Source organism: Drosophila takahashii, chromosome 2L (assembly GCF_030179915.1).
Source record: "Drosophila takahashii strain IR98-3 E-12201 chromosome 2L, DtakHiC1v2, whole genome shotgun sequence".
Lineage (NCBI taxonomy): Eukaryota > Metazoa > Arthropoda > Insecta > Diptera > Drosophilidae > Drosophila > Drosophila takahashii.
In genome coordinates this window covers 8,575,302-8,587,528 of record NC_091678.1, presented here as the reverse complement: position 1 = coordinate 8,587,528, position 12,227 = coordinate 8,575,302, and the positions used below count along the sequence as shown (strand labels likewise).

Below are 12,227 nucleotides of genomic sequence, written 5' to 3'. Positions count from 1 at the left end.
GATTGGCTACGGCATAAATTACATTCAAAATGAATTGATATGCGTGTTAATAAAGGGGAGCCGGGCCAAGAGGAAGGCAGACAGGACTGAAACAGACACAGGAAGTAGTCAGCTTGGCAGCCACCACGGATTGGCGGCATTTCGATTTTACGCTTTTATGATTTCCCGATTTCCGTTTGGGGGCTTGGGGGAAACGCCATGGAGGACACAGAGGAAACTGTGTGCGTCTGAGTCTACGGGTCTCTTAATTAATAAGCCCGGGCAGAAGTTGTGTGTGTTTGTTGGCTAAATATTTGCCCTGGCATAAATTAAGGCGAGCATCCCGGCCAGGTACAGTCCCACCCGAAACATTCGAGCGTCGATAACAAAGAGAGAGAAAGAGAAAGAGGACGAGAGGCAAACAGAGCTGCTTCCCCGTCCTGCAATCGAATTGCTCTGCTGCAGATTGTATAATTATCGAGCCGCTCTTAATGGCAGTGTAATTCAATATTAATTAAATCATCAAATTGCATTTACAGCCGTCGACGACAACAATAAATAAATTAAGCGGCGAAATGACGGAATGCTGATCCCTGCAATCGATTCACTTTTTTCTTTCTCGAGTTTATTGCCAATTCAGCAGTTCAATTTTGCGCAAAAGTTGTTATTTTTTCAATCATTTTTTTAAGTTGGTTGCTCTGATAACAATATGTTGGCGAAAAACGCAAATTGATTTATTAAAAAAAAGTGTATAAATTGTTTTGTAACCTCATTATGAGCGCTAGTCGCGCGTGCAATTTGTTGTAGTCTTTTCGCAGAGAAAGAGCTCGACTTGAAATCGCCATTTCGCTAAGGCAATCATTTTGTTGTTATTTTTGTTCAGTTTTCTTTTTTTTTTTTAGTTTTCCGCCTGGAGTTCATCGACCGACAGCGGCGACCTCAGAATGCTGACACGAGCGGTTGAAAGTCCCCCTCATACGCCTCGTGTTGCAATCTCCGGTATTTTTCATTTCGCATTTATTTCTAATCAGCATTATTCAAGTAATACTGAGGTGATACTTTTTCGTGAGTAAATTAGTCTCAGGGAATTCTATATACGTTTAACGGTGATCTATTAATGATTAATTATAATCGGACCGGGAATCCAAAGCAATTCAATTTTGTTAAAATGTTTAGTAGTCTCAGCTGATTTAAAAAAACCCAGACAGATGGTTTAAAATACAGTTTTCTCTAAAACGTTTAAGATATACCAAAGCATGCATTCGTATTGTAAAGTCATCAAAAATCACATGATCAAAGAATCACCTATATACGAAATCCGAATATTCCCCTGTTGAATTCAGCACCCTGATCGACGATCTCAAAGCTCTAATTGCACTTGTCTGAGTTGTGTAATGTCTTTGGGTTTCACTTATACTATAAAATATTTATATATGCAAACGGAACGTGAGGAAAGCCGTTGTTTATGTTCCCACGGTTGTTGTACAATTTTCGAGGTAACCGAGTCTACAAATAATCTGAAAATTATTTTACGATCTTTGTTTACCAGTCTAGGTTTGAAACAACATTGCAGTATTTAAATGGGGTATATCCTGTATTTAAAAAAACTGATATTTTAAAGAATAATGTATATACCTGGAATATTTTCGCTCTTTTCCGAATAAACTTGTTATGTGACTCCATCTTATAAGATACCAAAATTCTAGAGTCTAGTCCCAAAACATTCTTATCAAATAAACTAAGGTTTATCTGTGAAAGATGGCCTGCTACATTCCATACGAGATTCCAGGAACCTCATTGTCATTATATACAGCTCTCGTAAAACATTAATATGCATATCCGATCTTAAGCCATGTACAAGAGTACTCATTACTCATCTAGCTCTTAGCGGTTGCACTTTGTTTGCCTTTTTGCATAAGCCACTCCAAAAAAAAAGAACAACACAATAAATCTGCTGAATCGGCGGAAAGAAAACACCCAGCGCGGAGCGAAGAAAAAACAATAATACCAAAAAAGAATATAATACACCGAAATGAAAAGCGAAAAGAAAAACTTAATGGAGGCAAAAACAATTTGGATGCACCTGTTCGCCAGCACTACCTGGTTCTTGCTTTTCGGATCTAGATTGAGGCTTCGGCGGCGACGGCGGGGCATTTACCAACTGGCTCAACCTTCTGCTAAAACCCACAGCTCGCCGAAGGTTGCCCCAGAATAGTTTCGCCCATCACCCATCGCCCCAAACCCACCAAAACCATCCGAACAGTGGACACCGCAGCTAGCTTTTTTGGGCCAAAATCAAATTCAACCAATTTGTAATGGCCCGGAGTCGAAGGCGAAGGCAAATGTCTTCATATGCTTTATGCTACGGAATCGCCCTCCTCCACTTGCCTCTTTTTATGGGCCACAGCCAATGAACCGTGGAGACATCATCCAGGCCCACACACATGGACGCACACCAAGCGCCCTAAAAAGCCAGGGATAGTTAATCTAAGCCGACGATTTAAGTTCCCTTCTTTATTAATTTTAATACTAATTTAATAAAATTTATTTTATTATTTTTTTTTTTTTTAATTTTATTTTTTTTTTATTTTATTTTATTTTTTATTGAAATTTTAAAACTGTATTTTTAGATCATACTAAATTTAAGCAAAACTCATAAATGATTTGAAGACAACTGACACTTGATTTGACTCTAAATATTTTTTTTAAAACGAGCTTTTTACATTATTTACATAATTATTATTATTTACATAATTATTATTAATAATAATTATTATTATTATTTACATAATTTATCATCATTATAAAATATCACTTTTGGATTTGTATTTTAAATGCAACTTATTTTTAATAACCCCCAAAAATGAAATAAATTACTTTCAATTACTTATTTACCAATGAGTCCTTACAACATTTGTATAACCCTTAGTTAGGGTATAGCAGAAAGAAAAAACCCGAATGTGATTTAATTTATTATTACAAACGTTAAAGGAGTCGAAGTCCAAGTCGATGTCCAGAAAACTCGGAACTTGAAATCGTGGATGGGGGTGCAAGGCGATTTACGGCAGCGCATCAATACAACTGGGAGCACAAGAACGCGGGGACTGGCAAATGAGTTCCATTTATATCATTGGTCATTACGGAAATTATGCGACGCCGAAGGAGTCCCCGTCGAAGTTCTGGCCACGGAAGCGGTATAAAACGATAAAGATACATTGCAAACGGATGTCCATGTATGAAAATCGCCTCGGGGACGACCGATGAAGCTGCATGGCCAAGGATGTACAAGGATGTGCGAATGCCTTTGGAACTGGATTGGAACTGGGGAGGGGATGACACTGAACTGACACTGACCATTCACCAAGCGGCCAGGGTGAAGTCGTAAAAAGCAGTCAAGGCAGCCCATCAATAAAAAACCCAAGACAATGGACACAGGCTCGATGGGGATGGGGAAAGCCGATTCCGTGCAGAAAAGGAAGAACTTTTAGACTCGTACAAGATGCCAGCCCACAGATTAGAAATGGGAGGAATCCAGTGAGGAAAGGAGGTGACAGATGTAGAGATTAAATTCTGCCGATTACCAATGGATGTTAAAACATAGTATTGAAAACCACTGTTTTTAAGTGTATAAACTTTATGCCATAAAGTGTGAACAAAATTCTATACCGTATCTTTCAAAATCTAATTATAAAAGAAAGAAAATTTCTTGTTCTTTAAATGTAGTGATGTTATAAATAAGATAAAATTGAATATTATATCTATTAAATTTCTTTAACTATTTATCTCTTTTTCAGTCCTATAGAGACAACGATTCAGGTCCTCGATCTCATCTCCTTTAATATCCACACACATCAATGATTGATAGGCTTTCGGTCGAAAACTTTTTGGCACTTGTCCTTTGACGCGATAAATTTCCCTTTTTCGATGCTTCCACAACGAGATTTACGAGCATATTTTGGTGAAAAACTTTCGAGGACCGAACAAAGCGACAGCTAATGAGCTTCTGAAGGACTTGGTCGCCGCTCTTCATTAGGCTAATGAGTAGAGTGACGCGGCAACTGCTGGAAAACTAATGCGTTAACGATTTAAGGTTAAAGTCAGATCAGAAAACGGGAACAAAACACGACCCATTCCCCTTTCAATGTCAACGCTACGTGTTTGGCATGCAAACCCAAAGAAAAGCGGAAAATCGAGTAGACTCGGGGTAAAAGTAAAATGCAGGAAGAAGCCCCCCAATCATCCGGCCATGCGATTACATGTGTGAACTATCGATTGAATTAAGACCAGCCAAAAGGGGAAGGGGCGTACGGCGAATGGCGAATGGCGTATGCGAGCCACTTAAGCGTGTCGCTCGACGCTGCTTCATCCTCGTCCACTTGAGGAGCATCATAAAAAACGCACCACCCCCGCAAACCAGACAGGCCAAGAAGATATTGCCCATCCCAAGGCAGCCGATCCCAGCGCTACACCAAAAGAAATCCGAGTTTTAACCATAATTCTATCTCATCAAATAATATACGGCCCTGTTCTAGTTTTCACTTCCGAAAGATTCACACGGAATCGAATTTCTCAGACCAGTTCCAGGACTCACTTCCGAAAGAATTGCAAGGATTTAAATATCCCTCGTTGTTACTCTGTTAACTTCCGAAAAATTCACACGGAAACTTTCCGCCAAGCATTTGACAGGCAGACTTAAATCCGCTAGCATGAAATCAAATTCACTTCCGAGTGAAGACTGGAACAGGCCGGAATATCTTAAAAGAAGTAGTTCATGTCATCCTACAGATTTCTTCAGTACGACTCCTTAAAATAAAGAATATAGATCAGGATTTTGAATTGCTTGAGAAAGGTTTTACAATCTTTAAAAAAGTATTTTAGAGAGTAATTTTTAATGGAAATGTAGAAATGTTTATTTAACATCTTTTTTAATGATTAAAAAAGTGTATATATTCATTAGAAGATGGTACTTTTTTGCTACTTCCTTCTCAATATTTTTTGTTTTAATACATTTTAAAGCTTAAGATTTTTTTCTCCCAGTGCATGTCTCATCAAAGCCTTCACACGTCGCAGTGCAGGCATAAAAAGAGTGCCCCGAATGCGCAGCATAATCAAACGGTGTGTGTGTGGACCATAATAATGTTGACAATCATCCCAGTTGTCCGAGATGGTTTCGGTTTGGGCTCGGCTAAGGACAAGGGTAAGGGGTACGATTACTGTCCTGCCCCTAAGCACTGATTATGCCCAAGATGAACTTAGCCCCTTGGCCATGACAATTTACCGATTGTCATTGCCGTGTCTATAAATTTCATTTGACAAGATGCCCGGCACTCAACGCCTCTCCCCGAAATCCCACTCCGCCGGCTCATCCACTCTTGACATCCACTCAAGCTGCCTGTTCGTTTCGTTCGTCTCCTGGCCTGCGGCTATAAATATGAAAGGGAGTCGGGCAAGGAGAAGGAGACTTTCTGTCGCCGTCGATTTGCATCAGAATTTCATAATTATTGTTTAATCTGCACTCGAAGCTGAGTCCCAAAATGTCGCAGAACTCGACAGAAATCGGAGTTGGAATTGCCATCGGATTGGTTGCAAGCCAAAAAGTCTCTAGTATGCGATCAATGAAAGTGAAATGGGATAGGCAGGGAATATTTCGAAATATTATAAGTTTTCCACCTAGACTAGATTAGCATATAAATAGCAGGCAGAGCAAATAATGTCTTCTGAGAAGAAAAAATAGTTCAATGCACCAAGGAAAATTCCAATAAATGTTAAAATTATTTTAGTAATAGCTTAAAGGTTGTTAAAGTGGATTTAAATAAAGATTTGTTTCTGATAAATGAAATAAATTATTCTACATACATATTGCTGAATTTTCCATAGATTGGATTTTTAATTTTGAAAACAAAGACTTTCCGTCTGTCTGTTGGTTTTTTTCCCAATTCGTCTATAGCTTTTTCCAACATTTTTATTGCATGCGCAGAATGAAATCGAAATTCGACACTTCCTGCTGGCCGAGAATTAAGCTAGAAACAAAATAAATAAAAAAGGCAAAAGAAAACAAAGTAAAATGGCCACTTAATGGCGATCGCCATCACTTGGGCCAAAAAAAACCCAATTTCAACAAAAATTCTTGCGCAACTCTTCGATCGAGTGGTTTCGTCTGGTTACATAAACTCCGCGGAGACGATTTTCGTAGGGAAGGAGTTCTTCGAGTTCTTGGTAGGGCAGGAAATTCATAAAATCAAAATAAAAATAATAAATTCAAGACCAGATTCTGAAAAGACCGCCGCAGGCGACACCGAAAAAAAGAATGAAATCAAAAATGCAATGAAAACAAACCAGCTCGAAGATCCAAAGTTGTATTAATAAAGATTTACAAAGCAGGGCGGTAATAATGTGGACTGGGACCTCCAGTCGTTGCCGAATTACGCCGCCTCGGTCCACAAGTATCCCGCACTTTGAGGGCCGGCAGATTGCGATTGCCTCTGATGTTGATCTCCATGTTGACGATTGTAATTCAATGCTGCAGTTCGGATCGGACTCCTCTATTGCTCCTGCATGCGCCGTTACGCGACCAAAGATTGTTGACGGAGTTTATCGGAGGCCCCAGAGGATCGAAATGTTTATTTTGATTCTTAAACTGTTGCCCGCGGTGGTCGTCGTCGCTGGAAGCCCACTTATCCATGCCGACAGACCACACAGCAAATGGACTTCTCGGAACTCGACGAGATCTGACCCAATCTATGGAGAAAACTGAGATCTACTTCTAAATCTGAATACATAAAATATTGCAAGTACTGTCTGGAAAAAAACTAAAATACAAAAAACTAGATCTCTATCATTAATGTACCTCTTTTTTCTCAATCATTTAAAATTTAAATTGAAAAGATCTTGTTTATCGTGGAAATATTATCGTTGATATTACAATTACAAGAACCTTTGCAAATGATATCATGACAATTCAAAGAAATTAATCGATCTTAAAGCCTCTTCCGAAACCGGGACAAACAATAATGATTATAAGTTTAAATAAAACTTCTGTTTATACAGCATCTTTTGCAAGAAAGATGAATGAAATTTTCAATATCTTAGTTCTAAAGCTGAGTTATGAAATTTTGAAACCTTCTGGATATTGACTTGTAAAATTCTTCCCCTAGTAATCCAATTCATGTTCATACATATATGATCATCTTTTAACCAATTTAAGGATTTCCTTAGTTCAAAAAAGTAGCTGTAAAAGAAAAAACCTTCCAAATGAAATAAAAACATACGCACTTCAGTTTATGCTTTAATTTAGATTTATTTATTACTAAATTGTTTTATGCACACTTAAAAACTATTCACAATTGTTTTTAGTTATTAATTTATCTTAATTTTTTGAGTTCAGTATTCGTGTTTTTCTCCTAGTTTCACAAAGACAGAAAGAATTCCTTCAAAAAATCTTAAAATTTACAGAATCGTCTCTTCTATACGTAAGTGTGTGGGTGTATTTACATTCTCTATTATCGTTCTCAGTGCTTATTACAATGTATAGGACTTGTTTGTTTAGTTTACTTCAGTTGAGTTTTGCTCTTCACTTCGTTCCAGTTTCACTTTATACAACATCGGTTTTCAAAGTTTGCGGTAGTTAAACGTAATACAACCTTTAGTTTTAGTAATTTTATTGCTTACTGAAGGGGTGGAGCGGGGGATGTGGCTTAAACGGAAACGGAAACACGGCCTCTAAGAACAACTATCGCATCTATGATATTAATATTCGCTTCTGCTCTCGCTTAATACTAGTAGAGAAACTAAGGCTAGAACTAATCAACAAATAAGCGTGTGTTACTAACTCGTAATTTGTAATAATGTAGCGATTGGTAATCAGAAGCTGCTAGTTTAGTTTACGTTACTTTTGTTTTTGTTCCTTTGTTTTATACAATGTTTGTCCTTTATACATACGAGCTCGAATTGGTTTTATTTATAATCGATCTTTGCCTTAGTCAGACTGATAATCAGCAAAAGTTCCATCCAAACCTGCACTCTCTCTTCTCTCTCACCTTTCTCTATTTCAATCTCTGTCGATCACTTTCGAAGTTCTCAAACTGATATTCAATCGGAATTTATTGTCGTAATCAAATTAAATGTGAATTAAACGCTAGAAGCCCCCAAGCAAAAAATTCGTAGTAAAAAGGTTCATCAGCATTCCCGGAAAAGTCTAAGTTTTCAGTTTTTAATTGATATTTAAATGGAAATACTTTTAAATAAATGGGAGAATGCGCATTAATGTAATTTTAGGTTTTCCTATAAACTATTAAAATAGTTTTAAAGTAGCTGAATAAATATCAACAGTGGTGATAATGGGAATGCTTGGCTTAAAATCAAAATGCAATACAATATAAACATAATCCTGGTAAACAAATGGTTACATTTTAATGTTTCACCCCTTAGAACCCTATAACAAACACTTTCGAAAACTTTAACTACATGGAAAACATTAATGGAATTGTATCAATTTATACCTAAGAAAACCTCTGGAAACTGCCAACTCTTTGGGGAAATACCTTACACCCGGAACCTTTTTTCTTCCACTTAGTTGACCACCTGCTGGGGATTCCACTGCGGACCCCGGTGCTGGAGATGGAGTTGCTGGTGGTGCTGCTGCTGCGAGGAGGAGGACGAGGATGCGGAGGAGCCGCTGGCCACCGCCAGTTGGCGTCAGAGGTAGAATTCCGGGGAGCTCTGGCTGTCGCCGCCACCGGCGGAGGCACCTCCTCCTCCCCCATTGGCGGCGCCCACGCGCTGCAGGCGCTGCATGAGGGCATCCCGCTCCTGGCAGACCCTCGAGTACTCCACCTTGAGGCGGTGCAGATCCTGGTTGAGCACCCGATTGGCCTTCTCCAGTTCGTGGCGTTGATGGAGTCGCTTGGACCGGCAGTTCTGGGCGTAGCCGCGATTCTTCAGGGTGCGCCGCTTCTGCTTCAGACGCACCACCTCCTCGCGCGGGCAGCCGTGGAGTCGCTTGTTCAGCTCCCGCACCGTCAGCGTGGTCAGCATGTCGTCGTTGAGGCAATCCTCTAGCGTGGCATTGCTGTAGGCACCCGAGCAGGTTCTCGGGGACATGTTGTTCGAGGATCTGGTCGAGCTGGCGGAGAGGGGACGGCAGGGTTGCAGGGCAGCACGGGTGATCACGCAGGATCCGCCACCCACGCTGCCAGGACCTCCACTACCACTGCCTCCTCCGCCGCCTCCTCCGCTGCTGCCACTCCCATTGCTGGGCACCTGGGGCAGGCAGGTGGGCGTCAGGGCGCCCGGAGCCGCGCCATACGAATTCGAGTGCATATTGATGGGCGTCAAATCCAGATTGTGAAAGTGGTGGTGATGGTGGTGCGGATATTTGCCCTGCTGCAGCACCACCTGGTGCGGATGACCGCCATGTCCGCCGTGCGGATGATGATGGTGCTGCGCCTGCATCAGCGGCTGTCCGTGGTGATGGTGATGAGCAGCCGCCGCCTGCAAAGCATAATCCCGCTGCCTGTCCCACTCCTCCGCCTCCTCCTGGGAGCCCGGATAGGGCAGGGGTCGCAGGTCCAGCGGCTGTTGCTCCGCCCGTATCGAGTTGGTCAGCCACATCATGTCGTGGCTCAGGCCGGCACCCACCGAGGCTGCTCCGGCGGCGGCGGCGGCTGCAGAGGCGGCGGCGGCGGCTGCAGAGGCGGAACTGCCCGGAGTCCTGGCGTAATGGTGGGCATAGGTCTGAGCTGGACAACTGCTGCTGCCCGTGGGCGAACCCACCACGGGTGGCGTTTCCGGCGGCGTTGAGGGCACTCCGCCCGGCACACCCGCTCCCGCCGCTCCCGAGGATGTATTCACCAGGATCGCCTGTCCGGGCAACGGACCATATTGCTCCGGCGGCGGGGAGAGTGGCTGCAGGCGCCGTTCGTCCATGTGCCACTGGTGGTGGCCCGAGAAGGACCTCAGCTTGATGTGCGGCGACGGCGAGACCTCCACGGCTCCGGCGGGCTCTGGTCCCGAGAGGGGCAGCGAATCGGGTTCGTCCTCCGGATTGGCGGGTTCCCCGTGGATCGTCGTCCACTTGACCGCCACCGGTTGCGGTGGACTGTGATCCTCGCGCTTTACATGCCCAATGGTGGTCACCTGTGACGAGCCACCGTGGGCGGGGCCAGCTCCGTTTCCATTTCCGTTTCCGTTGACGCCCACCTCCAAGTGGTGCAGATCGAACTCCTGCACGTACGTGTCGTTTATGGTGGGATCTTCCATTTTCATTGGATCGACCAGGGACCGGAGAGGGTCGTTTGCGGGTCTCACATGCAAGGGTGGAGGGTGAACTACGCGATCAGGGGCTACGGAAATTGGGATGTGAACTTTTTCGATTCTATTTCCCCTTTATTATAAGGTTTTTTAATAGTTTTTTGGTTATTTTAATTTTAAAATCTATTCAGATCTATTAGTTCCCAGGTATTTTATGTTTTTTGATTTATGGTAATTACTTTAATTATTTAATTTGGTTTTTTAAATATTTTAGCGATCACTTTCCGCACTTTGGGGCTTTCTTTTCGCTCTCTCTCTCTTTCTAACTCGCTCACTAGTCTCGCGAACGCGCTTTTCGCGTCCAATTTGAAAGAGTTAACGGTATCGACTGAACTCCGGATCCGGTTCAACTGCTGCAACTGCCGGACTGACTGGAGGGTGGCTCTGCTCTGGAAGCTCTGCTCTGGATGCTCTGCTTCTGCTCCCTGGATGTCGACTGTCTGAATGGCAGCGAATCGCGCGCACACCCATTCCCACACCCACACACTCTCACACCCGTTCGTTCCCTCGAAAGCCACCAAAACGACGACTAAAGCCAAAAGCCGACCAACACAACAACAACCAAACCGAGCTCGAACGCCATTCGCTGATGGCTTTTTGCTCCGAGGGCTCCTGCTGGAAGTGGAACTGACAGTGGAAATGGAAGAGTCGGTGGGTGGAATGACAAGGGGAAGGAAGGGAAAGCGAAAGCACTTGTCCGCGAGAGAGAGAGAGAGCCCAGGCACCCTTCCACAGTGTGTTTGTTGTTGCTTTTGCCCTCGCCGGCTGCTGTTCTCGCACACAACAACAACAAGTCAAGCCGGGAAAGCTTCGCAGACTCGGTGCACTGAACAGTGGTTTGGAATGTGAAAATAAATTAGGTTAACTTATAAATTATAAATTAATTGAAACCAAAAAGAAAAAAACATGTATTAGATACTTTTTACCTAGAGATATCTTTAAATCCTCGGGATAATGTTTCTTTAACATTGAATTTAAGGACTTTTTTCATTAAGAGCTTTTCCAAATTATTCTTGGTAATTGAAATAAATGAATTTCTCGACTCGATCAAAAGGCGCAACAAACCCAATAAGATCCTTAGACGGAACGTTTTGGGTGTAACCCAGTCTAATCATTCGATTTAAAAGAGTGTTACAGCAAAACATTTAACATTTGATAAAATATTAAATTTATAAAAACCTAAATAATATTTACTAATATCGAGCACTTTATAAAGAGAAAACCTTTATTCCAATGATTCGACCCACTGTGCAGAAGCACAAATCTATGCTCTAGTCTTCCACTTTGGTGGTGGAATCCCATCCGTTGTTGTTGCTGCCGTTCGGTTCATTTTGGCAGAGCTCTTGAAGTAGGCGTTTTGAATTGCCATGGAGCGCATAAAAAATGGCACACACAGACACACCTTATGCTGTCGTCGGCTCCGCCCACTTTGCCAACGTATGCGTGTGTCCGTGTGTCGGTGTCGCTCTCCCCATCTGCGGCTGTATGGGTGCCTGAATATTTATGAGCAACTACCACGGAAATTCCTACATAGCCCCATTCGCCGATTTCCAGTCTCATTTGGCTGGCCATCGTCGCAAGAAGTCGGAGATGAAGATGGATATATCCACACACACACACATATCCATAAAGGAATGTAACACAACCAGGAAATATCCACATCCACTGTTCCATTTTCCAGTGCATAAGTCAATGGGAGATGTTTTAGCCGAGATAAGTCGCTCGATTTGTTTTGGCTCGTATATAATACACTCCCTACTCTATGTGGCATGTGTGTTTGCTTTGGCCAAAGGATTCCATGGTGCACAGGTGCATTTTGTTGCTGAGCCAGCGAAAACGGACATGCAGACCTTACCAACCTCCAACCTCCAACCTCCTGGAACCCATCTTGGACATGGGATGCTCTTGTTTTACTTTAATTTGGTCTCCTTTTTTTGTTT

At 42.5% G+C, this 12,227-nt stretch overlaps 1 protein-coding gene across 1 annotated transcript; it reads right to left on the bottom strand.

The window, feature by feature from the left end:
- Nucleotides 1-7,251: 7,251 nt before the first annotated feature.
- tj (traffic jam) lies at nucleotides 7,252-10,707 on the bottom strand. Its single transcript, XM_017149370.3, has one exon. The coding sequence runs from the start codon at nucleotides 10,240-10,242 to the stop codon at nucleotides 8,674-8,676; it is 1,569 nt and encodes a 522-aa protein (XP_017004859.2). The 5' UTR covers nucleotides 10,243-10,707; the 3' UTR covers nucleotides 7,252-8,673.
- Nucleotides 10,708-12,227: the final 1,520 nt, after the last annotated feature.

Bases quoted from the DNA above. Each gene is read 5' to 3' on its own strand.
- tj (XM_017149370.3), bottom strand. From the start codon at position 10,242: ATGAAAATGGAAGATCCCACCATAAACGACACGTACGTGCAGGAGTTC.